The sequence below is a fragment of the Aspergillus japonicus genome (genome assembly GCF_003184785.1).
Source record: "Aspergillus japonicus CBS 114.51 unplaced genomic scaffold BO86scaffold_14, whole genome shotgun sequence".
Lineage (NCBI taxonomy): Eukaryota > Fungi > Ascomycota > Eurotiomycetes > Eurotiales > Aspergillaceae > Aspergillus > Aspergillus japonicus.
Window position 1 is genome coordinate 131,910 of NW_020291651.1, and position 21,607 is coordinate 153,516.

A 21,607-nucleotide genomic window follows, 5' to 3' on the forward strand; every position below is an offset into this window, starting at 1 on the left:
GGGGGAGGAAGAGGAAAAAGGCGAATGGAACACGACGTCGGTCGGTGATCGGTCGAGTTGTCGGGGAGCGGAAGCGAGGGTGTGGGTTTTTTTTTCTTCTGATAAGCTCCTCCTACACATAAGTTAGTATGGAGTTCGAGTTAACCGTTAGTTAATGACGGGTGATTAATTATTAACAACAACCACCCACCCACCACCGGCCGCCGGATTTTACCCCCCGATAGGCTAAATTCTTCCTCTCTCGATTGATCTCGCCCGGCGGAAAACATTCCTCTTTCTGTGGCATGATCTGACAATCACTCACCTATCAATGAATGATCAATGAAGCCAACCGGCTGCTGGACCGCTGGAGAGAATCCAGGGATGCGTTTCCCCTCATCTTTCCCCAAATCAACGGCTCCGAAGGATGTCGGGCTGCCCCGAGCTTTACCTAAACCCGCAATCTCGGTGAAGGAGTCTGTGCCTGACTAACGCTGGGAGCAGTCTGGGATGGCTGCAGTTCTCATAACTTAGGTCACGATGGTGTAACCAGTCTTATCTCGACATACCATCCTTACTTACTTCACTGGACCCTCCGCCCATCCTCCCTCATACACATCGTCTGATTGCCCATCTGGCGTGATCATCACGTTATGGCCTGGGGAAGAGGAGGGGAGGAGGGGGAGTTTTGACTTTCCCCCTCTCGGATGCTCATCCCCGCATCGCATACACATACATACTACTCCGTACCTATCCGTATTCCGTATCCATACCATCAGTATGGACTATGGACTCGTCGTACTTGAGTCTGAGTAGGTACTGTACTACCGTAGTAGTACGGAGTAACCATTCATTCATCTACTACCTCTGGGTTTCGGAAGAAGTGCCGGGTGGAAAATTTCCCTTCTTGAGACCAATTCCCCATCCCGGGTTTACCCGTATTCCCTGCCTGAGCTTGCCGTCCACTTCTTTTCTTTTTGGGAACTTCCAAGGCTGTAAGGCTGTAAGGCTACAAGGCTGCAAGGCTCCCAGGGCTCGAATCTCCAAGCTATCCAGTCCTCACGCGGCAAGCTTACCTAAAATCCCTCCCACCTCCCAAAAGCACCGACAAAAATCGCGGCGCCGAACCTGCGAGACGGAGTTAGGCACACCTTATCCCCCTTCCCCCTTCCCCCTCCCCTCCCTCCTCTTCATCCCGATTTTTATTTCTATTTTCATTCCCTTGTGATCATGCATGAGCTTCTGCTCTTCGCCTCGGTCCCTGCCCATCAGTATCATGAGCTCCTCCAACAGTTGGCCGGCTTGACTGCCATGCAACCGCGTCACCGCATAGAAAGACGGCTGGTCTTCAAGGCCTATCGCAAGCCAGGCCTAGTCACCACCCGTGTGGGAGCCAGTCAGGACGTGCAGGGCGCCGACATGCAACGTTTGAACAAGATGTTGAATGGGGGCATGTACTACACCCAGGTCGTTGGCCCTGTGACCAAGGCGGATTTTGGCCCGACCTCTTCGTCGGCCATGTCAGCCTCCCATGATGCAGATGTGTCTATGTCTGGAACCGACCAGTCTTCCTACTGCTACGAAAACCAACCCTGGAGACTGGAGTTCAGAGACATTCCCGAGGCTGGTACTCGATCGGCCGTGACCACTCGCTTAATGGCAAGTGCAAGCTTGCCTAAAGGTGATATTGCAGTTCCCATGAATGCCTGGGGCTATAGGTCGGTCTCCTCCCCTGTAGCTGATACGCCCGTTACTTCCCCCACTAGTATCTGGACGACTGCAGCCGAACAAACTGACATTCCAGCTCAGTTTTGTTACCGAGTACATGGTGGAAGGAGATGTCTTCGTCCAGAATGATATCGTCATCTTCCTCCATCGCGTCTTGCTGTACCCCCAGGCGGAGCCGCAGGATTCACATGGCCCTCGACAACAGCTACCTGCATATCACGAGCTCACCCCGCTCGAGCGGACGGGTAGTTACGTTCTGCAAGCCGCAATTACTGTCCAGGACGGAAGCAACCAGGAAATGATGAAGACGGCGTCTCAGCATCTGTTCGGGCTTCGAGAGCAGCTCAAGTCGGCTGTACGTCTGGAACAAGCAGATAGGCTGTCTCTGGATACCCGAGCGAAGTAACTGATGCATTCTGGCGCTTGCTTCTTTCGCAATGTTTTATACCCCCGGAGCTATATTAGCTCTCTGTTCCTGTGGTTTAGCTCTATTATCAATGTACATCCGATGCTTCAGATAAAGATTAAGTATGAGTAAAGTCGCAAGATGTGTTTGAGAACCAAGAATAGCAGCTGACGACCTACAACATATAAGTCCACCATTAACATATCAGTCTTTGGCGGTTGCACTGGTCGGCTTTGGTGATTGCAGCAAATTGACATTTGAACATGTGACTTCGTGATGGCTTCTCGCGCGTACCCGCGCGTCTCCCTTCCACTTTCCGACTCGTGGGTTGAGCCGGGCACACACTCTCCCCATCACCAGCTGCCCATTCAGTTCGTCCGCCTCGCTTAAAGCCCCTTAGAGAAGAAAACCCATCAACCCCGAAACATCATCAAGATTATCTCCCGCTTGCATTATCTCAGAATGGCCGGTGCTGGGGCCACCAAACGAGCAGCGTCCCCCAGTCGCGCCATCTCTCCGCCTCCGGTCAAGAGAAAGGTGGAATCCACCATTACTAGTAAGTCAAGATCATTTTGCAGATTAAGGCCCGGTTTTTTACATCTGTCAGCAATTGCTTGGGGTTCTGTCTGACGCCGCCATTATAGAGAGAGCCGTGTCCTCGTTTTTCACCCCCGCCTCACAAAAGAAACCCGAGCAAATCACTTGGCGCGTGGTGAACAACAGCGCGATAATAGGTAAGTATGTCGCTGAAGCCGAGCGCAAACAGACGGCCGAGAAGCCCAAAGTCGCTGCCTTCGATCTGGTAAGGATCATGAGACTGGACTCCATTCACAGTGGGAAACCCCTCCCCATGCTGACCAACGCACCATCGCAGGACTCGACCCTAGTGTCTACAGCTTCCGGAAACACATTTCCTAAAAGCTCAGCAGACTGGAAGTGGTGGCATAGTAAGGTTCCGACCAAGCTCAAAGAGCTAAACGAGAAGGGGTATGTAATGAAATGACGGAAGCTCTTCCATTGCTACAGCACTCTCCAGTTGCTGATTTCGAAGATATTATGTGATCATCATAACGAACCAGAAAAAGATCAGCTTGAAGAAGGATCCCAAGGTGGGCAACAGCGACTCGAAGAGTCTTACAAACTTCAAGGAAAGAGCTGCTGCTGTTATGAAGCAACTGGATATCCCAATGAGTGTCTACGCTGCCACAGAGGATGATGGTTATCGCAAACCCAGAACAGGATTGTGGACAGAGTTCCTAGACGATTATGACTTTGACATTTCTGGGGTCGACCTCCGCCATTCTGTCTTTGTTGGTGATGCCGCTGGACGGCCGAGAGACCACTCGCAAGTAGATCGGTGAGCCAGAAACCGACCAGATTCCTTTCCCTCGCTAACGGCGGCTGAAGTGGGTTCGCTATCAATGCTGGACTGTCCTTCAAGACTCCCGAGGAGTTTTTCCTGGACGCTGACCCAGAACCACTCGTGGAACCGTTCGACCCGTCCACGTATCTGCAAGAAGCTCCTGGTGACGATGGTATGTCATTTCATGTAGTATGATTGTGAACCCGCCACGGATCTATCTTCGATATTCAATAACGGACGGAGCAGTGTCGCCCCCCTTCTCGGGAGAGAGCCCACTTGAATTGGTGATCTTCTGCGGCAGCCCGGGAGCGGGCAAGTCAACGTTCTACTGGGACTATTTAGAACCCTTGAACTACGAACGAGTCAACCAAGACCTCCTCAGAACTGTACGTCTACTCTTCTTACCTTGTCCGAGGCGACCTCACTTTCGTCTGTCTGCATTTGTCAATTTGCATATTCCAATGAGACCCGAGCAGATGAGTCAGAGCACCTCAACAAAAAAAGCAATCGGGGCCCTTCCTGCAGTGTCAGATGAATATATACGAGGAAAGTGCATGTCAACAAGGAAACTGACCAACCGATTGTTTGCGATAGCGCCCTAAGTGCATAAAAGTGGCAAAGGAGCACCTTGCGGCCAGAAAATCTGTGGTGGTTGGTACGTACAGCACACCCCGACCAATTTCTTGTCGCTCAACCCTCGCATGTTACGCGGACATTCCGCAATCATCCAGCCCACACCCTCGTTACTGCTCCAAACCCTCTCTCTGGTCCGCCCACGTCGCAATGTTTGCACCAGACCCAGCAGACCGTGGAGAGCGTCAGTTGGATGACTTGTTGACTTTTTGGCGGCATGCCATACGCTACACAGATAATACCAATGCCGACGCAGAGACGAGAGCCCACTGGGTTGCAGTAGCTAGGGAGTTCAAGGTGCCGATTCGCTGCGTATATTTCACTGCTTCCCCGACCCTCTGCCGGCATAATAATGCGGTCCGTGCCGCTAACCTATCCCTGGTACGTTGCACATCTGGCTTGACTTCCAGTATTCTTCTTCACGTCATCCGCTCGCTTTCTTCGGAACGTACAGGGTACAAGACACTCAGTACCTCACAAGTATCCATCTATCAGCTGAAAAAGCTCCTGTTCAAGTCCAGCATAGTGCAGACTATGAATTTAGCTTATCTATATCATATCACGTGCATCTACCCTCGTTAAGCTGTCTGAGCTGTCTAAGTTACCCTTGCACCAAGCCCTCACTTTCCCACTACCACCCCCTCGCCAATTCTCCATGAAATTGGAGCATCACTCTTTCTGTTGATCCTCCATTGCTGATTCTAATTCTGCCATGGTGCACCCCGCACCTGTCCTCATTCGAACACCCCCTCCCCCACCTATCCCCTCTCTTTCTTTCCCTGAGAAAACCCACAGAAGTTTGAATTTCTACTGATCATCTCGCCCACATACGGGGACTGCAGAATCCGGAATCCCGGACCCTCCTTCCCGGCATCGCTTTCGGGGACTTCCTTCGTCGCTTCAAGGAGCCTTCCATGGACGAGGGTTTCAAAGATATCATTCGCGTAGAGTTCCAGTTCCGTGGCGATGAGGAAGCAAAGCGTCTCTGGAGCCAGTACTGGGTGTAGCCAGTGATAGCAGCTCTATCACGAGGCATTGTGCTGCAGTCACTCAGTCGTTCGTGGTGTGGGGGTTTTGCTCGGCTTGGTCGGTTCTTTTTGTTCCGGCAAAGCCACTGTCCCCGCCCCATCAGCTGCTAGCTTTCGTTCTCAGGTTTCCCATATCTGCAGGCATCTTTCCAGCAGCGAGGACTAGAAGACTACTTGTATACGGATTCCAGGAGACAGTAATGAATGCCGATAGGGTAGGAGCTTTGCAGCTTCTGTGAATATAAATGTGAATACACTATACATATGTACAAAGATATGAACATGTTTTGTTTCCTTTGCGAAAGCGTACACCCCCGATGTCAAAAATTGCATCCAATCAAATCATATCTGTGTATGTGTGAGGATGTAGCTATGTGGACTTTTCTGGGAGAAACGAATCCTTTTTAAAATGTATGCCTCAAGGGTATAAGGCGCAGATGCTGCAATACCTCCCGCTCCCCCTTGGTATCTCAACTATTTTCCGTTTATTTGGTTAATTTCAGAACATGTACTTAGTTCTTTCAGCATGGTCCTCCTGCCACTCATCCTGTCCTGCGGACCGAAGAGTTCGGTAGCTAGGAATAACCTACCACCGCTCTTGTCATGCCTATTAGCACCTTATATAGATTTTCCCACCAAGGCAAGGAACCCGATGCATGGTGTACACCATGGACAAGACATGAATCGCAAAAACCATGCATATGCATACAAAGTAACAATGTGGCGGCAGGCGCAGTACAGCACGACCGTTCCATATTGGTCTGAGGAAATAGCCGGAAGGGCACAGATTAACAAGTAGAACCAGGGTTTTTGGTCAATTAAACATCAAAGAATGGACTGCACTCTATGAGACAGGAGTCACAGGTACAAAAACAGGTCATCAGTCATCATTATTGGATCACAGAGTCATAGGCAGAAAGACGCAAAGAAATTATATGCATTAGTCATCACGCGCTGAATCGAGCGGATCGTTCAAGAGGCGTAGCATTCGTAAGATGTTGTACATCGAGTCCTCCCGCAGTAGAGTTTGTGGTCATTAAGTGAAGGATCAGGACCGAATCACGAGATCCTGGAAGAATTTGAGAAAGTTGCGTTTGAGCGAGCGGCTTCGACAAAGACCTGAGCCGCTGACAGCGGGGGCAATCTTCATAGGTCCGACGATCTCGCCGTCGCCTAATTCGGGAAACTTGTCGTCATGCAAGCGCGGTAATTTTACCGGATGGCAAGGGTCACAGTGCGAACGCACCAAGTCGAGTCGCACTCCTTCTGTACCTCTTAGGTGAGAAAGCATTGCTCCATGATGACTCTTCCACTCGCGATTGATCGCCTCCCATTTTTCCTCAGTCAGCCTGTAGATTGTTGAGGTGATACCATAGTGTTCCCCTGTCCGCACAAGATGACGAGCGAAATTGCATTGCGCAAGATCCCAGTTGGTGCGCAATTGCTGAAGGGAATCAACGTCGATCACTTCGGGCATATAAGGCTCAGGCTGGATAGTGAAGTTGGCGTGTCCCAACTTGTTCGCCCATTCATCGTTAGGATCTGAGAGAGTGAATGGGGGCGCATCCCCCGACACTGTCCGTACCGTGCTGGCACGCGGACGGCTAAAAGAGGCAACAGACGGCTTTGAAGATAGAGGCGGTGACGGCAAGCCTGCCAATCGCCTGACCAACACAGTGGGATTGTTCAGGGCATCGTCAGTCATGTCAGCCACAGAAGGTGATTGTAACGGGGAGTGAACACGAGAGGCGGCAGGGTAGGATGGTTCATCACCCATAAAAGGTGGAAGTAATGGGGTTGTTGCCTGCGGACCCGAATCGTCTTGACTGTATCTGCTCGAGCGGACAATATCAATTGGCTGTGTGCCAGACTCGCTGAGTTCCTCCTCAAAAATTGTCCGGGCTGGGGATGGTGGCACTTGAATGGAGCTGACGCGGCTAAACGAGCCTGTCACGGGGCTAACGATGGCTGACGATGCTGAGTTGGTCCGGGAACGCAGGTGCGTTGCGAATGCATCTGCCCCATCAATTCCATCTGAGGCCCGTTTGGATTTCCACCTCGTGGAGATGGTGGATATCCGGGAGCCTATACGGGAAAGACCCTTGCCTGAGATGCTGTCGGAGCATCGGTTCCTGGGCGATTGATTAGAGTCCAGGCCGGCATCTGTCAGGTCGTAGCTGTCAGCCGGATCAAATGAGTCGAAGCAGGAGTCTTCGACCACAGACAGTCCTTGATCGAAGTGCTCTGTGGAAAGAGGGGAAGGTTAACTCAATCCTATCAGCAGGTTGGGGTGATAACGCGGAAAAGACTCTCGGGCGGCTATGGGGCTGGCGCAAGGGCAATGACATACGGAAATATTCCTCCTCGAGATCTCGGGGTCGTTCCCCACATGGCTCTTCCTTTACGCCCGTCAAAGCATTGCGCGAATTACTCTCCATGGAGGTACCGTGCCCTGGGAACGATACCAACGACGAAACGGAGCTGGAAAAACGCGTGTGGCCTTTGGCGGAAAAAAGAGACACGGCGGGTGAAACGGGAGTAGAAGAGGTAGTGGTCAAGGGCGACTGGGGCTGGCGGAACGAAGAACATGATTCTGCCATGGTTTCAGAACTGTCGCACCGCCGAGTGTCGAGGAACTGGGTGGGTTTGAACATGATCAATGGACAGGAACCACCAGGGTGATGGAATCTAGCGGTGACTGAGCGAGAAGAGCGAGCACGAGAAAGGCGATGGTGAGGCTTCCACTTCACGTGCCAGTGTAGGGCAGTACGGAGGTGAGGAGTAACGACGCGGAACGCAGGGGAGAAGATGGAGTCAAGATGAGACCAGACAAAACATCATCCGAGAAGTGGTGCCCGAACTGATTTGTTTGTTCCCACTGCGCACGATATGCCCGGCCGAAAGAGAAGATAGAAGAAAGAGCGGGAACCAGAGCAAGTAAACGTTGAATTCCCCGAGGCACGGCGAGAAGTCAGGACGGGGCTCTGGCTGATGAACTAGGATCACTACTGGTAGCAGACGTGGCGTGGCGGTGGGATAGATTGAGATGAGTCGAGATGGCTTCCACACCAACCCCTGGTTAGATTAGACGAATCAAATGATAAGTAGGTCGAGATGAGGCCGAACAATTCGTTTGTCTGCCTGTCACGATGCGACTTTTGTTGAAGTGACAGGCCCTGGCCACTAGAGGCGGGTAGTCGGATAGTCGGGCGGGGGATGGAAAATGGGGAAGAAAGATGCAGTGATTGATGTAAAGGATGTTGAGAACGAAAGGCGATGACCGACGTGGAGCCTGTTAGGACACAGATGACGAACAAGTGGCCGAGGATGAGAGAGGGTGGGTGGTTGGGTGAAGCCCAAAAAGCACGGCGGAAACAGCCAAGTGTAGGCTGCCGGCAATCGGCGGGCGTTGGAGGAGGGGTGGCTTGCGGTGAGAGAAAGAGGGCCAGGAACAGAATCCTTCCGTTTACTAAAGGTGGAAGGAATTTGGAAAAAAAATGCAGAAGAGGGGGAAAGAAGAAGGGAGTAGAGGAGGAAGAGGAATGAAGAGAGAGGATGAAGAAAGGAAGAAATTGAGGGAAGCAACAATGTTGGGGAGAGGGAGGGGGAGGGGGAGGGGAGAATTGGAGATGGAGATGGAGATGGATGAGATTGAACTGACTGACCAACTGACAATAATGAGCAGAGAGGAAAAGCACAGACAAAATGTCTACTGAATTGAAAAAGTTTCTACTCATGTACAGTACGGAATACTCATGTACTCATGTAATCAATCAGATATGGATGCAATAATGAATCAGAATCCTACAACTAAACTACATACTAAAAATAATAGGATTAAGTAACAATTAAATCACATTAAATTGATGGATATTCTAACCACCAAATCACCAGTCTTCTTGCCTCTTGTCATACTTAACAGTCTTGAATCTTCCCTCTCTAACGGAGTATCTCCTTTTGTTTTTTTTTTTTTTTTTTTTTTGTTCTTGTTTCCTGTTTCCTGTTTCTTGGTTATTTTTTTTTAAACCTTTTTTTTCATTTTTCTTCTCTTGCTTTACTAAGAATCTTCCTTTACGACATTTTTGCCCTCGGCTCCAGTCCAGAACCATGGATCGAAAGACAAACCGCATTGTCACTGGTGCTTTGAGTGGCCAAGCTCTCTGATGTCTCCATGGAAGAATTTTTCTTGCATGGTTGATCCAGCTATCTGACAGGCCAGCCTCAGGGTTTTCGGCACTATCAGGACCTAGAAGAACGAAAGAAGGAGGGGATTTATAATTGACAGAAAGTAATCACAAGACTAAAATTGGCTTTAAAAAAACCAAAAGAGAAAGAGCGAGAGACTAGAGTGAGCAGAGAAGACTTTTCTGCTAGAGATTGTATCGGGTACTGTCCTCTGCTTTCCAGTTGTACTCAATAGATAGATCCATTGTGTGTACATTTCGCTCCACAGGAAATGAGCCCATGGATTCGGCTTTTTCTCTCCCCACGGCTCGCCCTTGTTCTCTGGGCTTCTTCCATCATCCTGGCGCCGGAGAAGAGACACGGTCGAATAACTACTCCGCGGAAAGAGAAAAGAAGGTTACTGCCTCGTTTGTTCCTGAGGAAAATCCTAATAAGATTTCAGGTACAAGTGGAAGGACAGTCCTTAGTACAGGGACAAAGTACTTTAACCTACCTGTAACTTTACCTGGAAAGGGACTGACCGATCGATTAACGATCAAATGATCTTTCTTGTCCTCCAGCTGTCTGAGACTCCCTCAGATACGTTTCAACGGCGGCAGCGCATCGTTGTGAAAGGGAGATCGACTCCGCCGACGGACGAGGAGGAGGAGAATGTGTCTTAAGGTCGAGTCTAGACTCCGACCGACTCGACTGGTCCAACACAGCGCGACCCTATCTAAAGGACACAATGAAATGTAACCCCAGTGGCTGGTGGATGGCTTCGTTCTGTCGCGCACCCAAATATTGTGCGACCCTCCCTCGGGCTCCATCATCATTCCCCTCCAGTCACGGCTGAAGAAGAGGGAAGTATGCCGAAAGTACCATGACCTATCACACAAACCTTTGACATCCGACCAGTTCCAATCGACCAGTCAGTCAGCAGGTGGAAAGGAAAGACGAGCTGGTAAGGACAGTACTTTGGCTGTGGCCAGAGCAATGCTTCTCTCTCTCACACAGCCCGTCTCATCACTGCCTCGGCTCACTACATTGTATGAGGAAGTGATTGTGGCCCCCTTTCCGCCGCCATTTCTTAATCTCTATCTTGTCAGACCTTGGTCTATGCTCCGATCTGGTCCCGATTTCGGGGTCCGGGGGCTGCTAAACTAGCTTGCTTGTTGGCATGTGAGGCAGCGTGATAAGTTGCTTTGTACAGTACGGACTAGTTCGTTGTGGGTGGTTGTGGGTTGTTGTGGGCTTGGCCGAAAAGCTCAATCATCCAGCTGGTGCCGACGTCAGATCCACATGGCCCAGCGCCAACCGGCTGGATCCCTGCTCCGTACTCACTCACTCTCTGGATTTTGGTCCCTCTTCCGTTGAACCTTGGTTCCAATTGATTTTGCCCGATGGAGAATGCCAGACGAACGGGTGGAAGAACGGCGCGTTTCCGCGAGCAAGGGATCTTGGCGCCATGTGCCCACGGTCCAGATGATCGGGTTAGGTGGTCGGCATTTGCTGCTGCGGCGGGCTGCTCTCCCTTCATTCATCGTTAACCTCATGTACTGGACTTTTAAACTGATACATGGACGGTCCTCTGTACCCTGTAGGTTTCAGATCGTGAGAGGGATCAATTGATGGTACTTCGTCCGGGGTAGGTGCGAAGCGAGCTGAGTTGCGGCCATAAGCGTCGTAGCATCCGGGCCCTGAGCCCTGATGCAAAAAGAAATGCATGAATGACTGATTGGTCCTGAGGTGGATTGGAGCCCATCTCGGCTGTTGCAAGGTCAAGAAGTCAATTGTCGGGAAAATCTACGTCATGAGGTGGGTTATCCACGGACCACAGGTCCAAATTGCCCAACAATGGTTGATCGATACGAACGACCGACTCGGTCAGCATGATAACAGCAAGGGTCTTGAAGCAGCATACCTTTTGGACTCTTTTCTTGTTTCTTTCACTGCGGCATGGAGATAGCTGGTGTGTAACTTAACGATGCTGCATGTCTTCTCTGGGTTCGATGATGCCATGCGACACTATTCCAGACCAGGAAGGTCAATCCTGCGGCCCGCAGTCCACGTGACTTGAATCTATGCCTGCAGGCATCGGCTGGTTATCGGCTTATCTCCAGTGTCTCCTCCTTAGCTTCATACTGATACTACAAAGTACTAGCTACTAGCTACTAGCTACTTAGCCTAGTACTAGAACTGGACAGCAAGAACCCTAAATCTCTTCTTTTACTGTGAAACCTTCATATCCCACTTCTCAATTGCCATTTTCCTACGAGTTCCTCGCTCAGCGATGATAGCTATGAAAGCCATCATTCACAATCTTCTCCAGCTTCTATAGACATGAAAACTCCCATTCCCCTTCTGCTAGCTGCTGGCCTTGCCGCAGCAGCACCTCAACAGGCACCCTTATCGCTCACCTCTGACCCCTCGGACATCATCGATGCCTCACCGTTCCTTTCGTTTCACCGCAACCTCGTCCAAATTCCCTCCGTGTCCGGCAACGAAACCGCCGTCGGGCTCTTCCTCGCCGACTTTCTCGAAGCGCACAATTTCACGGTGATCAAGCAGCCCGTTCCCGCCGGCAACCAGGCAACGGACACGCCCACCGACACGAACCGATTCAATATCTTCGCCTACCCGGCCTCCTCGCCCTCGCAGGACCGGCCCGAGATCCTTCTCACCAGCCACATCGACACGGTCCCGCCTTTCCTCCCGTATACCCTCCACGATGACCACGGCGACCGGTCCGCCCTGGTCCTGGCCGGCCGCGGCACCGTCGACGCCAAAGCCAGCGTCGCCGCGCAGGTCTTCGCCGTCCTCGAGACCCTGGAGGCGCACCCGGCGGCCAGCCTGGGGCTTCTCTTCGTGGTCGACGAGGAGGTCGGCGGCCTGGGGATGCGCGTCTTCTCGGACTCGCCGCTCAACCCGACGACCCCGTCGCCCTTCCATACCGTCATCTTCGGCGAGCCCACCGAGCTGGCCCTCGTCTCCGGCCACAAGGGCATGCTCGAGTTCCCGCTCCTGGCCAAGGGCCAGGCCGCCCACTCCGGCTACCCCTGGCTCGGCCGGAGCGCCGTCTCCGCGCTCCTGCCCGCGCTGTCGCGGCTGGATGCGCTGGGCGAGATCCCCGCCGAAGATGGCGGTCTGCCGGCCAGCCCGAAATTCGGCCGCACGACGGTGAACATCGGTCGCGTCGATGCCGGCGTCGCCGCCAATGTTGTCCCCGCCAAGGCGCGCGCGGAGGTCGCCATTCGACTGGCCGAGGGCACGCCGGACGACGCGCGGAAGATCATCGCGCAGGCGGTCCAGGATGCCACACACGGTGATGAGAACGTCTACTGCGATTTCGAGGTGTACAGCGGAGGGTATCCGCCCCAGGACTTGGATACCGATGTCCCTGGCTTTGAGATCATGCCCGTGAACTACGGCACCGATGTGCCCAACCTGAAGGTTTCGGAGAATGTGAAGCGATACCTCTATGGGCCGGGAAGCATTCATGTTGCGCACGGGGACGATGAGGCGATCACCGTCGGGCAACTAGAAGAGGCTGTACGGGGGTATAAGCGACTGATTGATGCGGCTGTTCAGCGGGGCCTCAAGTCGGAGTAAGTTTCAAGGATTGGGTGGTGGCGGCGGTGGTTGATGTAGTGAGCTGTGAAGAATGGTCCCCTTTCGCATGGGATCTACAAGACCATGGAGGCAGGTTTCGAGGCTATGATGCGAGCGGTCGAAAGTATGGAATTTTGGATATGCAACCTATACAGAATCGCCAAGCAGATTACCACAACAAGTAGAACAAAATTACATCTGAGCTAGATGCTCCATGGTCTGACTCTCCTCCGTGCGACTCTTCCTCGTCCACCCCGTCTTCAACTCCCCGGTAGGCTTGAAACGGGGGAAGGGGTGCGCCTCGGTGTTGAACACATTGTCCTCCAACGAGATGAAATCCCGATCGGAGAACAGCAGGTAGAAATACTTGAGCGTCTCCGCCATCCAAAAACTCTCCATATTGTCCCTGGCCGCAACGGGCAGGGTCTTCGCATTCGAGAGAGAGGTGAACCCAGTGATGCGGCCACCCGATCCTTCAGCGGCCGGTGGGTTCCCTCCTGTTTCCTCATCGAGGCTGTCTGTCTCCACGACAGCGGTGTATTTGATGAAGGACTTGAACATCTCCCAGCCCCAGTGCCGGTAGGTGTCATCTCCAGTGATACGGTACATGTAAAAGAGGGACTCCACAGTCTCAGGCCGTTGGAGGTTATGCCGGTCCATCCGCTGGATTTCAAGGTCATCAAGCCAGGTTTTCGTAGATGTGCCGCTCGAATCAGATCGGGCTGGGATCGGGTATAGAGGCTTCGAAAGGAGAGGTAGGTCTCCTGGTGACGAAACGGGCTGGTCGTTTCGGCCAGTGACGGCCGTCGAATCCGGGTACATGTCTGCTTCCATGACTCGGGGATCGTCGACTTTGAAGTAGGTGATTTCCGGGGCGAGGCCAGTCTCAGTAACTAGGTACGTGGCCCAGCAGGTTTTGGTCAGTTCTCGCGCCAGGCGCATTTCTTCCTCTTGTCGTTGGCCCCAGTTGGGAGACTTGCGCGCCTCAGAGAGCGGTTGTCCTCCGGTCGCTCCAAGCGCGATCGTTCCGGGAAGGAAGCAAACCAAGTGGTCCATCTTAGGTGACAATGTGCCGCCGAGGCCGTGAGGCCGTTCACCGAGCACTGTCAAGCGTGCGTTTTGCGAGTAAGTAAGCAGGTGCTTCCGCATGCCGAGTAGAGCTTCATCCCACATTTCCTTGTAGATTGGCTCCTGTTCCGAAGTCTGTAGGTACTGCTTGATAAGATATTCTGGCCGGCGTGTCAGTTTGAGCATAACAGTCCGGACGTTTATCCTTGAGGCACATACCGTAGTAGGAGTCGCCTCTGCTACCGAGACGAATATTCTCGCCCTTGAATTGACCAGTTTCTGGGGAAACATAAATTGGAAGCAGGCCATCCTGCCTTTTCTGCGCGTCAATGACTTCCATGACCTTCTCAACGGAGCGCCAATACTCCGCCTCGCCCGTCAATTTAGCCAGGTACTTGAACTCTAGCTGAACTGTAGTCGCTTCGGCCGTCGAGGCCGCGCCATCGTCGATATAAGAGGGAATACCCGTAGAGGTATTCAAATTGATGCTCGAGTAAGGGATGCCCGTGGTAGATTCAAAAGCGCCCAAAAGCCGGTCAGCCAGATCGGTCGCTTTCTCGATATAGAGATCCTCTCCCGGTGTTCCTGCATCGTCGTCATTGATGGGGGCAAGATCCGGGTAAGTAGTCGAGAGATAATGGGCGGAAAGAAGGCCCCCGAGCATGCGGATGGTAGTTTCGAAGGTATTCACATCATGATTTTGATTATACTGCAGGGAGTTGTGGATCCAGCTGCGGGCGTGCTGCACCCGCGATGTCAAATTCATAATCATCAACGTGTCCAGCGCATCCACGATTATCCACCCCATACCCCCGGCGACCATATGCCGGCCATCCTTTGCAATCGGGTGATACTCGTCGTAGCCTGTTCAGCAGAAACGACCACCCCAGGGATACCACGTTAGCAGGATGGAGCAGGTGGGCTTGGTTTCGCGAGCCGGTAGAACTTACCCCAGGCATTGCTCTCATACCCATCCCAGCTAACAATGAACGCGTCGCGAACCCTCTCGCGCCTCGTGTCCCAGTCAATGTGCTTCGAGGTTGCGCTGTGCCCATCGTATGTCGGTTCGGAATCGTCGAGGGTCTGCAGCCATTTCCAAAGCTCTTCGCCCTTGGCCGGGTCGGGAGTGTCATGGTGAATCCTGGACTGCGACGGGGTTGAACCGGAGTAGTACCACCACAGAAAAAGCGCAAATAGGCACAAGCCACCGTATATGGTCTTCCTTCGCCTCGTCCGGGGCCCTGTGCGCCGCGGAGCGAAATACGGCTTGTCTTTATACATCGGGAGGGTGCGATCGCCGGCGATCGGAGTGTTCAGGTTGATGGTAGTGGTCGCAGACGGAGAAAACCCATAGCCAGGCAACCCATTAGACCCGGGACTTCGACTTGCACGCCAGTAATTGTTCTCAAATGGTTGTTGTTGGGGGGGGAAAGAGGGATTGCTCCGCGGGGCCTGGAAAGCCATGACCGTTACCGACCCGCCAAGGCCTCTGCTACTAAAATACTATATCTGTCCTCTCTACCCGAGCCTGAAATGTGGTAATAATAAACACAACCCCACGGACTGAGTCGGTTGATCCGAAACACTGATTTTCAATATCGTCACAGCTGGTTACAGTGTGTTGGTTCGCTATGCTCCACATGAGATGAAGAGATGGCAATGGGCTAGCAAGGCAGACAATCGAGTCGATTGGTACTTGGAAGCTCTAGACAGTAAACACATGCAACAAGTGCACATGTACCAGTCAGCCAGCCGCTCGAAGCACGAGACAATGAAATGGGATGTAGATGACCGGTTGTAGGATCGTGGATCATGAAGAGCAAGCAAGAATGAGACAGTGCACCAACCAACCAAGAATTCCACGCGTGCTATACGGGGGAGAGGATCCGTTGCGATCGACCGAGTTCGGGAAATAGTTTAGTCGAGAAGAGGCGGGATAAAGAAAAAGAAATAGAGAAAGGGAGAGAGAGAGGATCAATAATTCCACATCAAGCAGTCAAGTGAAGAACAAGTGTCCAGATGTGTTGCGCAGACTGAAAATGAAACGGTCATATCGAGCTGAACTTAATAAACTAGAGTCAGTGGTGAGAATGGCCTGGACGCGTGTAACGTCTCCGACTCTCGGGTCAAGGATGCAGATCCGCCTCTATGAGTAAACTCCCTCGTAATCAAGTAATGTATTCCGGAGCCTCACTCCGCCTTGGCATTCATTTCCGATACTGCTCCAGCTACGGAGTAGTAAATGCTCATAGTCAGTAAGTTATGTGTACAGCATCATCTCCATGACATATGGACTGGTCATCTCTTTTCCCCGGCCAGGGTTCGATTCCAGGGTCTGTGTTCCGGACGATGTGGAGCTACTAGTAACTTATTCCACATCACTCCTCCAAACTCGAGTCGGATACATAACTAAACCACGTATTCCGTTACAGCTTTGGGTACGAGGAGAATATTGATCTAGAGTTACATTATCCAGAATCAAGGTCGGCGGACCGTGCCAGTGAATTCAAACAGATTTCTAGAACATGACGGCTAAGCCCGACGTAAAACCATTCATCGAAATGCATTTACAACTTCTGGTATTCAAGCTTGCCCTCCAGCTTCTTCGCCTCAGCCACCTTCCGCACAGCCCGGTTAAAATCATCCTGATTAATCGCATCGCGGTAGTCCTTGATTGCAAAAAGGCCACTAAATCACAGTCAGTCTAAGATCACCGCATTGATCCGAGCAGAGATAATCATTTGGGATAGCCACTTACGCTTCGGTGACAACGTTGCGAAGATCAGCACCATTGAGGCCGTCACTCATCTTCACCACGCTCTCGAAATCGATCTCCCCATCCATCTTGACAGTGCTAGAGTGGATCTTCAGAATCTCCAAACGACCAACCTCGTTAGGTAAGGGGATCTCGATCTTCCGGTCCAGACGACCAGCACGCAAAAGAGCTGGGTCTAGGGTGTCCGGCCGATTCGTGGCCATGATGATCTTGGTCTTGCCCAAATAATCAAAGCCGTCCAGCTGGTTGAGCAGCTCCATCAGTGTTCGTTGAATTTCTCGATCCGCAGAGGTACCCTCGGAGAAACGTCGTCCTCCGATGGCGTCAATTTCGTCCATGAAGATGATGCAAGGCTCGTGCTCCTTGGCGTATCCGAACATCTCTCTTATCAGCCGTGCGGATTCACCAATGTACTTATCGACAATAGCAGATGACACCACTGGGTAAGGAGAGCATTAGCAGGCGCGACGATCCCCATGGCCTTGGTATGCATACCTTTCAAGAAGTTCGTTTCCATTGAGCTTGCGACAGCTCGTGCCAGAAGCGTCTTACCCGTACCTGGAGGACCGTAGAGCAAGACACCCTTGGGCGGCTTGATACCCACTCGTTGGAACAGTTCGGGGTTCTTCAATGGCAATTCGATCACCTCTCGTAGCTCACGGATTTGGTCATTTAGACCACCGATGCCTGCAAAGTTGATCTGACCCGGGTCCTCCAGCGACATATTGTATACCAAGGGATCGACCTCTCTGGGCAGCATCCGCATAATCGTCAACGTAGTCATATCCAGGGCAACCCGGGTACCCTGCTTCAGCTTCGCCTTGTCAACCTTGGAGCGGCAACCGACAACATATCGAGGTCCGGAGGAAGCCTTGACAATGACTATAGAGGTCAGCGCCTGTACAGATAAGACCGGCAGATTCATGCCCAGCAACTTTCGGAACGGTTTCCAGAACTCTTTGCTTAAAAACAAAATGAGCCAAGGTAGACCTACATCTCTCCTCGTCGAGCTGTTTCAGCACCTCCCCGATGATCTGACCAACGCTCTGCAGGGCCTTGATGTTCTCTTCAGAGATGTCGAATTCTCTCTGTAAATCCTTAATCCCCATCCGCAGAGACTTCAGTTTGGCCTCCCATTCCCGCAACTCCAGCAGACTTCTCTTGTAGTCCTCGAGCGCCTGGTCTCTCTCGGGATCACTGCCACTGTTCATGATGATGTCAGGCGAGACGGTGAACCGGAGACAACGAAAAGTTCACAGTATTCTCCCAGCGCCCAAGAATCGAAGGAACGTTTGGATATAGCGATGATGATAGCAGATAGATGACTGAGAGATGGATGGCTGACGGTCTTGTTTTCACACGCCTACCAAGCTCGGGGAAGCTTGTCGAGGAGCTCGGAGCCCGGAGACACCAGGTCAGCCAAATCACGTGAGGGTGCGCATGATGGCAATTGGCAATTGCGAACACCACACGTGATAGGTGATTGATGCCTTGGTTTAAAGGTGTAAATGTACTCCGTACTGCACGGCTCAACCCGGGGGCCGCAGTATGAAATATCCGAGATTCTAACGGAGTAGGAGTCTCAGGCACCAAGGTATCTCCGAGGATGGGTTGCTCCCGGGCAACCTCTTCGTCATTACGCAATGGAAGTTTCCAGACCCTGTCGCAGCCAGCAGTCGAGGAAACAACTGATGAGGAAAGGAATACGAACAGTCCGGCGGCTGCGGAGGAGGGGCAGGAGTTGAATGGTGATGTATGTGCTCAGCATACAGCACTCCCATTGACATCATTGTATCTTGAATAGGTATGGGTATATCACTAGACTGGTGTGTCTATGCATGAATCTATGTAAATGTACTACTGTACATACATAATTCCGAGGTTGGTATAGGAACTAACTTTCAACATGTACTGTACTGTACGGAGTAGTCTATCCTATCTACATTTCCCCGAGGGTACGCGGAAGATCTCGCTGGAGAAGGACAGGTGAAGAGAGGAGGAAGACAAGATTGCCCCACCATTTCATGGGAAAGATTCGGAGACGAAGCAGATCAGAGGGTGAGCTTCTCCCGGGGCAATTGATCATGGCAGACAGAGCTCAAGCTTACAAGAAGTAACTTACTACAAGTACTAGGTAAAGTACAAGAATCCTTTTTCTTCTCTCTTCCTCTTTTCCTCTTAACCTCCTCCCTCTTCTCCTCTCCCTCCCTCATCAATCATCATCATCATTTCAAAGGTCCAATCTCCTTATTCTCAGGTAAGTTATTTCAGTTCATCATTCTTCCATCTTCAACTCTTCAATTCTTCAATTCTTCAATTCCCCCGTGTTCGTGTGTTTGCCCCTCCGCCCTTCCCCTCACCTTCCCTCTTCCTCCCCTCCTTTCCGTTGAGTCCCCTCCTCCCGAGTCCCTTTCGATACCCCTCCATTTCCACCTTTCCCTATATATTTCTGTTCTGGGACAGCTTAACCCCGCCATCACCAACCACCATTTCAAATGCATCGTGGTGGTTGCCAGTTGGCACCCCAATCACCATGAATACTGGGGATTGATGGAGCCATGCTCCACTCCCATGGGCTTATGTTCAATCATGTTCAATCATGTTTAATTGTGATCATTGTTACCGATGATTGTCAACGCCGCAATGCTTTGCCGTGCTGTGAGGCTGGCCCTCCTCTCCGTCAGTCATTTTGGGTGCTCGGTGAACAACAAACCACTTGGATTTTCCCCCGCTTCCTAGTCGGCCACCCACACCCAACAACAATTCAAAGCACTGGGTTTTTGCCCTGTCCCCCCCCCCCCCTCCTCTCTCCTTTCCTGGTCTTCCTTATATAAACATAGACCCCGGCGTCTGTTTGCCCGTTTCTTCTCCAGTCAAAACTGATTCATCCCCCACCCCATTAGCCCATCAACATGCCTATCTCCAAGATCCACGCCCGCTCCGTCTACGACTCTCGCGGTAACCCCACCGTTGAGGTTGACGTCGTTACTGAGACTGGTCTTCACCGCGCCATTGTCCCCTCTGGTGCCTCTACTGGTGAGTAACCTCCCTGCCTTCTGCCTCTCTCCAAGTTGAAGAAACTGACAATTGAGATTAGGCCAGCACGAGGCTCACGAGCTCCGTGATGGTGACAAGACCAAGTGGGGTGGCAAGGGTAAGTCTGATAACCTTCTATCCATCACCCCTAATTTCACTTAGCTCACCTTACCTGTGTGCGTGATCAGGTGTCTTGAAGGCCGTCAACAACGTCAACGAGACCATTGCCCCCGCTGTCATCAAGGAGAACCTTGATGTCAAGGATCAGTCCAAGGTTGACGAGTTCCTGAACAAGCTCGATGGTACTGCCAACAAGTCCAACCTCGGTGCCAACGCCATTCTCGGTGTCAGTCTGGCCATCGCCAAGGCCGGCGCTGCTGAGAAGGGTATCCCTCTTTACGCCCATATCTCCGACTTGGCTGGTACCAAGAAGCCCTACGTTCTCCCCGTTCCCTTCCAGAACGTCCTCAACGGTGGTTCCCACGCCGGTGGCCGCCTTGCTTTCCAGGAGTTCATGATCGTTCCTGAGTAAGTCAACCGGAGTCGAGCGTCGGCACGGATAACTCGGACTGACTCTGTCTTTCACAGGAACGCCTCTTCTTTCTCCGAGGGTCTCCGCCAGGGTGCCGAGGTCTACCAGAAGCTCAAGGCTCTTGCCAAGAAGAAGTATGGCCAGTCTGCCGGCAACGTCGGCGACGAGGGTGGTGTTGCCCCCGATATTCAGACCGCCGAGGAGGCTCTCGACCTGATCACCGAGGCCATCGAGCAGGCCGGATACACTGGCAAGATCTCCATCGCGATGGATGTTGCTTCCAGCGAATTCTACAAGGTCGAGCAGAAGAAGTACGACCTCGACTTCAAGAATCCCGAGTCCGACCCCTCCAAGTGGCTCACCTACGAGCAGCTGGCCGACCTGTACAAGTCTCTTGCCAGCAAGTACCCCATTGTCAGCATTGAGGACCCATTCGCTGAGGACGACTGGGAGGCCTGGAGCTACTTCTACAAGACCTCTGACTTCCAGATTGTCGGGTACGTATCCTGATTCTAGGACCACCGACTTGATTGCTAATACGATCACAGTGATGACTTGACTGTCACCAACCCCCAGCGTATCAAGAAGGCCATCGAGCTCAAGTCTTGCAACGCTCTCCTCCTCAAGGTCAACCAGATCGGTACTCTCACCGAATCCATCCAGGCTGCCAAGGATTCCTACGCCGATGGCTGGGGTGTCATGGTCTCCCACCGTTCCGGTGAGACCGAGGATGTGACCATTGCCGACATTGCCGTTGGTCTCCGCTCTGGCCAGATCAAGACCGGTGCTCCTGCCCGCTCTGAGCGTCTTGCCAAGCTCAACCAGATCCTCCGCATCGAGGAGGAGCTCGGTGAGAACGCTGTCTATGCTGGCAGCAAGTTCCGCACCGCTGTTCAGTTGTAAATGCAGCGACGATCCCCGCCGCACCTCCGAATTAACATCTTATCAAACTTTTGAGATCCCTCTTTGAAGGGGCTTCGCCTCACTGCGTACAGAACTGGTGGGCGGATTGCTTTTTGGTCAGGGAAGAAAGACCTCGATCAATATTCATGATGACGAATACAAGGCCATTTAATGATTAGTGGCACATAATGGAGAAAAAAACCTTATTTTCTTGTTCAGCACGGTGCCCAAAGCCACGAGCAGCATAGTAGTAGTAGTTGTAGTCGTCGTCGTCGTCGTAGTGATATAAGTAGAAGAAATGCTAAGTAAGAGACCGTATTTACTGTGACTATGTTAACTTGTCAAGTCACCCGTTGCGGGCCCGGGCCGTACAGCACAA

The 21,607-nt window shown here is 52.1% G+C and overlaps 7 protein-coding genes across 7 annotated transcripts; 4 read left to right on the plus strand and 3 right to left on the minus strand.

Annotated features, from left to right (window-relative positions):
- Positions 1–840: 840 nt before the first annotated feature.
- Positions 841–2,307, plus strand: BO86DRAFT_387962 (mediator of RNA polymerase II transcription subunit 18). Its single transcript, XM_025671732.1, has 2 exons — positions 841–1,697; positions 1,789–2,307. Exons 1-2 carry the CDS (start codon positions 1,210–1,212, stop codon positions 2,111–2,113), a joined length of 813 nt encoding a protein of 270 aa, XP_025529257.1. The 5' UTR covers positions 841–1,209; the 3' UTR covers positions 2,114–2,307.
- A 112-nt stretch (positions 2,308–2,419) lies between these two features.
- BO86DRAFT_447125 (putative DNA 3'-phosphatase Tpp1) lies at positions 2,420–5,390 on the plus strand. The gene is made up of 9 exons (XM_025676566.1): positions 2,420–2,669; positions 2,758–2,915; positions 2,988–3,100; positions 3,165–3,470; positions 3,521–3,648; positions 3,723–3,862; positions 4,071–4,131; positions 4,345–4,490; positions 4,952–5,390. Exons 1-9 carry the CDS (start codon positions 2,576–2,578, stop codon positions 5,114–5,116), a joined length of 1,311 nt encoding a protein of 436 aa, XP_025529258.1. The 5' UTR covers positions 2,420–2,575; the 3' UTR covers positions 5,117–5,390.
- Positions 5,391–6,060: 670 nt separating this feature from the next.
- Positions 6,061–7,966, minus strand: BO86DRAFT_48008 (uncharacterized protein). The gene is made up of 2 exons (XM_025677419.1): positions 7,488–7,966; positions 6,061–7,381 (listed from the first exon to the last, which is right to left on the minus strand). The coding sequence occupies exons 1-2, from the start codon at positions 7,789–7,791 to the stop codon at positions 6,186–6,188; spliced, it is 1,500 nt and encodes a 499-aa protein (XP_025529259.1). The 5' UTR covers positions 7,792–7,966; the 3' UTR covers positions 6,061–6,185.
- Positions 7,967–11,454: 3,488 nt separating this feature from the next.
- On the plus strand, positions 11,455–13,094 carry BO86DRAFT_387965 (M20 family metallopeptidase). The gene has a single exon (XM_025671733.1). The coding sequence runs from the start codon at positions 11,645–11,647 to the stop codon at positions 12,911–12,913; it is 1,269 nt and encodes a 422-aa protein (XP_025529260.1). The 5' UTR covers positions 11,455–11,644; the 3' UTR covers positions 12,914–13,094.
- Positions 13,010–15,667, minus strand: BO86DRAFT_48306 (glycoside hydrolase family 47 protein). Its single transcript, XM_025677421.1, has 3 exons — positions 14,932–15,667; positions 14,201–14,845; positions 13,010–14,142 (listed from the first exon to the last, which is right to left on the minus strand). Exons 1-3 carry the CDS (start codon positions 15,443–15,445, stop codon positions 13,106–13,108), a joined length of 2,196 nt encoding a protein of 731 aa, XP_025529261.1. The 5' UTR covers positions 15,446–15,667; the 3' UTR covers positions 13,010–13,105.
- Positions 15,668–16,426: 759 nt separating this feature from the next.
- Positions 16,427–18,296, minus strand: rpt4 (proteasome regulatory particle base subunit RPT4). The gene is made up of 4 exons (XM_025671734.1): positions 17,752–18,296; positions 17,253–17,639; positions 16,740–17,196; positions 16,427–16,669 (listed from the first exon to the last, which is right to left on the minus strand). The coding sequence occupies exons 1-4, from the start codon at positions 17,966–17,968 to the stop codon at positions 16,549–16,551; spliced, it is 1,182 nt and encodes a 393-aa protein (XP_025529262.1). The 5' UTR covers positions 17,969–18,296; the 3' UTR covers positions 16,427–16,548.
- Positions 18,297–19,546: 1,250 nt separating this feature from the next.
- aspf22 (enolase acuN) lies at positions 19,547–21,445 on the plus strand. Its single transcript, XM_025668883.1, has 5 exons — positions 19,547–19,793; positions 19,855–19,911; positions 19,982–20,321; positions 20,382–20,822; positions 20,874–21,445. The coding sequence occupies exons 1-5, from the start codon at positions 19,670–19,672 to the stop codon at positions 21,226–21,228; spliced, it is 1,317 nt and encodes a 438-aa protein (XP_025529263.1). The 5' UTR covers positions 19,547–19,669; the 3' UTR covers positions 21,229–21,445.
- The last annotated feature ends 162 nt before the right edge of the window (positions 21,446–21,607 follow it).

Bases quoted from the DNA above. Each gene is read 5' to 3' on its own strand.
- BO86DRAFT_387962 (XM_025671732.1), top strand. From the start codon at position 1,210: ATGCATGAGCTTCTGCTCTTCGCCTCGGTCCCTGCCCATCAGTATCAT. The intron at 1,698-1,788 runs GTCGGTCTCCTC...ATTCCAGCTCAG, and splicing joins ATGAATGCCTGGGGCTATAG to TTTTGTTACCGAGTACATGG.
- BO86DRAFT_447125 (XM_025676566.1), top strand. From the start codon at position 2,576: ATGGCCGGTGCTGGGGCCACCAAACGAGCAGCGTCCCCCAGTCGCGCC. The intron at 2,916-2,987 runs GTAAGGATCATG...GCACCATCGCAG, and splicing joins AAGTCGCTGCCTTCGATCTG to GACTCGACCCTAGTGTCTAC. The intron at 3,471-3,520 runs GTGAGCCAGAAA...CGGCGGCTGAAG, and splicing joins GACCACTCGCAAGTAGATCG to TGGGTTCGCTATCAATGCTG.
- BO86DRAFT_48008 (XM_025677419.1), bottom strand. From the start codon at position 7,791: ATGTTCAAACCCACCCAGTTCCTCGACACTCGGCGGTGCGACAGTTCT. The intron at 7,382-7,487 runs GTATGTCATTGC...CTCTTTCCACAG, and splicing joins TCTCGAGGAGGAATATTTCC to AGCACTTCGATCAAGGACTG.
- BO86DRAFT_387965 (XM_025671733.1), top strand. From the start codon at position 11,645: ATGAAAACTCCCATTCCCCTTCTGCTAGCTGCTGGCCTTGCCGCAGCA.
- BO86DRAFT_48306 (XM_025677421.1), bottom strand. From the start codon at position 15,445: ATGGCTTTCCAGGCCCCGCGGAGCAATCCCTCTTTCCCCCCCCAACAA. The intron at 14,846-14,931 runs GTAAGTTCTACC...TCTGCTGAACAG, and splicing joins GTATGAGAGCAATGCCTGGG to GCTACGACGAGTATCACCCG. The intron at 14,143-14,200 runs GTATGTGCCTCA...CACGCCGGCCAG, and splicing joins CAGAGGCGACTCCTACTACG to AATATCTTATCAAGCAGTAC.
- rpt4 (XM_025671734.1), bottom strand. From the start codon at position 17,968: ATGAACAGTGGCAGTGATCCCGAGAGAGACCAGGCGCTCGAGGACTAC. The intron at 17,640-17,751 runs GTAGGTCTACCT...TGACCTCTATAG, and splicing joins ACAGCTCGACGAGGAGAGAT to TCATTGTCAAGGCTTCCTCC. The intron at 16,670-16,739 runs GTAAGTGGCTAT...ACTGTGATTTAG, and splicing joins CGCAACGTTGTCACCGAAGC to TGGCCTTTTTGCAATCAAGG.
- aspf22 (XM_025668883.1), top strand. From the start codon at position 19,670: ATGCCTATCTCCAAGATCCACGCCCGCTCCGTCTACGACTCTCGCGGT. The intron at 19,794-19,854 runs GTGAGTAACCTC...AATTGAGATTAG, and splicing joins CCCCTCTGGTGCCTCTACTG to GCCAGCACGAGGCTCACGAG. The intron at 19,912-19,981 runs GTAAGTCTGATA...GTGCGTGATCAG, and splicing joins GACCAAGTGGGGTGGCAAGG to GTGTCTTGAAGGCCGTCAAC.